At 52.8% G+C, this 6000-nt stretch overlaps 1 protein-coding gene across 3 annotated transcripts in view; it reads left to right on the top strand.

Annotated features, from left to right (window-relative positions):
• Positions 1-1213: 1213 nt before the first annotated feature.
• STK32B (serine/threonine kinase 32B) overlaps positions 1214-6000 on the top strand; it is a 306224-nt gene continuing 301437 nt past the window's right edge. The window contains exon 1 of one of the 3 annotated variants that reach the window (XM_032493856.1): positions 1214-1524. In XM_032493856.1, the coding sequence (XP_032349747.1) occupies positions 1473-1524 (52 nt within the window). In that variant the 5' untranslated portion in view covers positions 1214-1472. The remainder of the gene's footprint in view (positions 1525-6000) is intronic. The other 2 variants (XM_032493852.1, XM_032493858.1) reach the window with 2 other exon arrangements.

The raw sequence follows: 6000 nt of genomic DNA, 5'->3' as shown, positions 1-6000 counted from the left end.
GGACTCAAACTGAGGCCTAGCAATTTGAAACTTCAGCTGGATGGGGCTGGCTCCATCTTCTCAACTTCTTCCAGCTGTCTCTGGGAGCTTTCTTGCTGTGTTAGAGACATCCCTCCCATCAACCCTGCCCCCCCCCCGGGGGGGGGAATTTAGGGGTGGGGCAGACACGATGGGGACATAAAAAGGAACACCAATTTCTATCAAAGCACTGCCAGTGGCTTAAGGTGCCCAGCAGGTGGCAGGATGTGGCCAAAGATTTTCCCGTAGCGTGGCGCGCAGGGCGGGGAGGCCTGCACGGCGCGGGTAACCTGCGTTTCCCTTAGGGAGCGCCCTCTGAGAGTCCACGCCTGCCCCACGAGACTCGGGGCGCCCCCATCGCTTCCCCGTCCTTAGCATACCTGTCCCTGGACTAGGGTCCCCAGCTCCCGCCGCCAGGGCCTCAAGGACCCGGATGCGAACCGCCTTTTTATCAGACTCAGGCCACTTGGCTCAATTTTGGGGGAATCCCGCAGCCCACGCACAACCGCTCGCACGGAGGGGTTTTGAGCAAACCACGCCCCCTTTGAAACTCAGTTTCCCCGGTAGAATGAAGAGGTCAGATTGAGTCCAAAAGGGTCTAGACTCTTGCTCATTAAACATTTAGAAAAACACTGCGAAGAAAAGCTTCTGTTGCAGAACTGGCGGACACAGCACTGCTCGGGTCTCAGCCCGAGTAGGCAAAGAAAGCCCATGGGGACTGAGGGGGCTCCTTTCGCAGCCACGACAGACCACCTACTGACCGAACGGCTCCTTTACCCCTGAACCTCAGTCTACCTGACTCGAAAATGGACAACACTGATTTTTCTAACTATCGGGTTGTTGAGCGGTAACTTGGGATCGTGCTTATAAAGTGCTTAGCTGGGGACCAGCACGTAGTAGAGGCTCACGATGCTCACTTCGTGCCTGGACGGAGCACCCCGACTCCTCCGGGCTGACCCTGCACGCAGATTGGGTGGGTGCGGGGGGGAGGTGGCGGCCCGCGCCCTCTCCTCCTGGCGACCCCTAGTGCTGCGCTCGCCGGATGCGCCCTTCTCTTCCAGGCTGCCCCCGGCTCCCAGCGGCGCTTCGCCCGCGCGCCCCCTCCTTTTCCCTCCTTCCCCTCCTGCTCCTGCTCCTCCTACTCCCGCGCCGCCTCCGATCTCCCGCCCGCCGCAGCTGGCGAGGAGCGCGGCTCGGTGGCCCGGGCGCGGGGCGCGGCGGACGAGCGAGCGCGGCGGGGGCGCGGCGGGCGCCGCGGGAGAGCGCCGCCCGGGAGGAGGGGGCGCGGCGGGCGCGGTTCCCGCCCCTGCGCGGCGCTCGGCTCCCTCCCGCTCGGCGCGCCGCTGCAGCCTGGGCTGGGCGCTCGCCTCGCATCCCGCGACCGCACCCCGCACCCCGCGTCCCGGCCGCCGGGCATGTGGTAGCGGCAGCAGCGGCAGCCGCCCCGGCGGAATATGGGCGGGAACCACTCCCACAAGCCCCCGGTGTTTGACGAGAATGAGGAAGGTAAGAGGGCGAGGGGCGCCCGCCCCGCGCCGCCCCCTTGGGCATCGGCCGGACATCCCTCCTTCCATCACCCTTGGCCGAGCGCCGGGCTTCTACCCAACTCCTCCGTGTCGGTCCCCTTGGGGGCGGGGACGGTGCTGGGCGCGGGCCCGGGCGGCGGATTCCGAGAGGAGACTGAATCCGAAGGCTTCACTTGGGGGAGCAGGAGGGATGAGTTACTTCAGAGGCGAGTTTGGATGTTGCTCGGGCTCCGAGGAAGCCGAGGTCTCCTTCAGAGCCCGGGCTGAAGGAGGCTGCGTGCGTGCGTGCGTGCGTGTGTGTGTACACTATGCATTGGGCTCGTGCTCGGGCAGGTTCCATGCTGCCGTCCTCAGTCGCCCAGGGCGGCCTCAGGAAACTTTTCTTGGTTAAACTCTGTGGCTGGGCGGAAGGCGTCCCGCGGCTGGCAGCCTCCCAGGTGGAGGAGTGGTGCAGGCGGGCCAACCTCATCAGAACTCCAGAGCTGGGGTTCCTGGTTGCTCAGGTCGGTAGAGCTCATTATTTAAACTAGCAGAATCCCTTTTCCAGCGCTGTGTGTCTGTGGGCAGCTTACTTAAACTCTCTGAAACCTTTATTTCTTCACCCAGGAGATGAGACGTGTGATACCACCTACTGTCTTACTAACCGCTGGTAATTCATGCGAGAAGTGCCTTGTAAATATAATCAGTACAGAGCTCCGCACAGAGTGTTACCTGTTAACTCCTTGCCTCGAAAAGCTCGGTTTCCTATTGCACTGGTTTCTCCAGCCTCTGCTGTGCCCCAGACAAGAGCTGGGACTACTGAGCGTATTCCAGGTACCATGCACCATTCTAGGGCTTTGTCTGTGGTCACCTGTGAGGTTGGTACTTTCGTTATTCCTTTTTACAGTTGGAGAAAGGGATGTGCTCTGGTTGGAGCTGGCTTTGAGGCTGGACAGTCTGCCCTGAAGGCAGTGCTTTCTGTGCCCAGGCATAGGTTTGTGGGCACAGATCATGGTCTCTAGATCTACCAAGGCTGAGGGTGATAGTCAGATGTTTATCCCAGCAGTCCCTCTCAAAAGACACCTGAATACAGTCAATGTAATTCAATAAGCCAGGCCCATTTGGTCCTTTCTTAAAGGAGCTCCTAGTCTAGTGGCACTGAATCACCAGGGACCATTCGTGGTGATAAGGGCAGTGACGGGGGCCAGTGCAGGGACCTGGGGACGCAAGGAGGGCTGAGCCCTTCCTGGTTGTTTAGTCTGGAGCACAGGCAGGTGGAGAGCCAGGAGAGGACAGAGAAGAGGTAGACGGGTGGTGGAGGCTCCTGTGTGTCACAGGATGCATTTGGACACCATGTAGCTGAACTCTTCCCCAGCCAAGTTCACAGTGATCCTGAACTGCTCTCTGGAAATCAGAGTTATCTCTTTTTTTTTTAATTACTATTTTATTTTTCTTTTGTGCAGGGAGGATAATTAGGTTTATTTATTTATTATTTATTTTTAATGGAAGAACTGGGTATTGAACCCAGGACCTTGTGCATGTTAAACACACGTTCTCCCATTGAGCTATACCCTCCCCTTCAAAGTGATCTTGACAGTGAAATCAGTATTCAGATGTGTGCTCTGCTATGGGATGGTCTTCTTGGGGTGGATGTAGGACAGGCTTGGCCCTTTTGAAGCACTTCTGTCCTGTGCGGTTACATTCCGAGTTGCTCAGACCCTATGAGAAGATACACTCATTGACAGATGGAGAGGAGGACCTGGCCAGAAATTCTCTGTTCTCAGCAAGTCAAAGGTTTCCTGTCTACTCTGGGGAAGGGATGTATATTAGTCTGCTCGGGCTGTTGTAACAAGATACCACAGATGCGTAAAAAACAGAGTTTGTTGCTGGTGGGGGCTTAGACAACAGAAATGTATTTTCTCCCTGTTTTGGAGGCTGAAAGTCCAAGAGCAAAGTGTCAGCAGGGTTGAGTTCTGGTGAGAACCCCCTTCCTGGCTGGCAGACAGCCCCTTCTCCTTGGGTCCTCCCATGGCCTTTCCCCTGTGCACTGGAGGAGACAGAGCTCTGCTGACTCTTCCTCTTTTTATAAGAACATCAGTCCCATAGGATTAGGGCCCCATCCTTATGACCTTGGTGACCATGAATTATCTCCTTAAAAGCCCTGTCTCCAAATATAGTCATGTTGGAGGTTGGAGTTCCGATATCTGAAGTTTGGAGGGGACGCAGTTCAGCCCGTAACAGGATTCTTTGATGAAAGCCGGGGACTCCTTTCCCAGAAGAAAGCACAAACGTATATACCAGCCCCAGTGTTAGAGGTTCATGGTACCAGCCTGGGTCAAAGGTCATCCTTTAGGTAACTTTCTTAGCATCTTTGTCTTGAATTTGCAGAGGAAATTTGCCTCCCTTGTATCGACAATGGTCTCGATCCTTCATCCCAGGATACACACTTTCACATATTTATTGGCAATATAGTTATATCTGGCGTAGCCAACCTTTTGATTTTCTGCTGTTGTTCCTCATTCCAAGAGTGGTCAGGCTCAAGGTCAACTACCTGTTTTGGGGCGGGTTGAAATACCAGGTTAGGACTCTCATTTTGCCGGCTTCCAGCTCAGTGAAACATTAACTTGTTTGATTTTTGCCAGCATCTTTCTCAATACCGGTGCAAGTAAAACACTATTTGCTGCCAACTGATTCGTTGATTTCGTAGGTGTTGACTGATCGTCCTTTCTGCACCCACCCCTGTGCTGGGCAGCAGGGATACAGAGAGGATGAAGGTAAAGCTCTAACCCTCAGGGAGCTCACAGAGCAGATAGCCAGCCAAGACAGTGCAGTGAACTTGGGCGACTGGCATCCTGCATCCTAGAGGAGGGGCCCTAACCCAGGGGCAGAGACGAGGGTCTGAGAAGTCTTTCTTTTAGACTAGGTCTTGTAGAAATGGTAGGAGTTCCCAGGAAGGAGACGTCAGTAGAAGCGGAAGGGTGTTTTGAGGGGGGGGGAACAGAATGTGCAAAGACAGATGGTAAAGAGTCATCATGACTCACTGCGGAGATCGTAGGGGCTTGAGTACTCCTACAGTGTGGAGTGTAAGGCTGGAAGTCACAGGAGATGAACACTGAGTGCTGGGCCGTCCTGAAAGGGCCCAGTGGCCATGTGTTTGGACTTGACTTTATAGGCATCTGTAATCACTGAAGGATTTTAAGCAGGGCAGTGACATGGTCCAGTGAAAGAACTCGCTCTCCCAAACCAGTTATTGGGTGGCTGATGATGCAGACACCTGCCTGGCCAGAACAGATCTGTCTCATAAGCAATTTAAAGCTAAACGAGAGCTGAAAATACGCCACTGCATAACTGTACCATGACCATCTAAATTCTGACGGCAAACATTTAACTTGCATCCACATAATATTAACAGCAGCTGTAACTTACTGATGCCTTTGTGGACAACTTTTCATACCTCACTGGGAATTAATATCACAGCTCAGCCAGGGAAGTCTCAGAACCTGCATTTTGCTAGAGAGTTTACAGAGGACCTCAGGAAAACTGCCCAGGGTCCCATGGCCTGTGTATGGATCAGCTGGGAATCACACACAGGCCTGCCTAACGCCAGTGTCTGGCACCTAATGCTCTTCCTTGTGCCACCTCCGGGGGCCTACAGGAAAATGCATCTCTCACAGATATGTAGGACCACGCCGACTGAGACCAGGCTCTGATGGAGGTCTCTTTGTGCAGATACCTACAGGAAGATGGTAACAACACATCTGACAGCACTCGGTAGTTAGCAACAGGCATCTCAGATACCACCTTCAGAAAACATTTGCAGAAGGCGCAGGAAAAGATGTTCAATATTGCTAATCATTAGGGAAATACAAATCAAAACTGCAATGAGGTTATCACCTCACACCAGTCAGAATGGCCATCATTCAGAAGTCTGCAAATAATAAACGCTGGAGAGACTGGAGAAAAGGAACCATCCTGTGCTGCTGATGGGAATGTAAATGGGTGCAACCCCTATGGAAAACAGTGTGGAGATTCCTTAAAAAAACTAAACATAGACTTACCATGTGATCCAGCAATCCCACTCTGGATAGAAGGAACTTTAATTTGAAAAGATACATGTACCCCAGTGTTCACAGCAGCACTATTTACAATAGCCAAGATGTGGAAACGACCTAAAAGTCCATCAGCAGATGAATGGATGAAGTTGGGGTATATTTACACAATGGAATACTGCTCAGCCATAAAAAGAATAAAATAATGCCATTTGCAGTAACATGGATGGACCTGGAGATCATTCTAAGTGAAACAAGCTAGAAAGTGAAAGAAAAATACCATAGGATATCACTTATATGTGGAATCTAAAAAAAAAAGACACAAATGAACTTATTACAAAACAGAGAGAAACTCAAAGACATAGAGAACAAACTTACAGTTACTGGGGGATAAAGGGGGGTAAGGAGGGATAAGTTGGGAGTTTGAG

This window comes from Camelus ferus, chromosome 2 (assembly GCF_009834535.1).
Source record: "Camelus ferus isolate YT-003-E chromosome 2, BCGSAC_Cfer_1.0, whole genome shotgun sequence".
Lineage (NCBI taxonomy): Eukaryota > Metazoa > Chordata > Mammalia > Artiodactyla > Camelidae > Camelus > Camelus ferus.
Note: the sequence above shows the minus strand (reverse complement) of the source record. Positions and strands in the feature narration are given on the sequence as shown.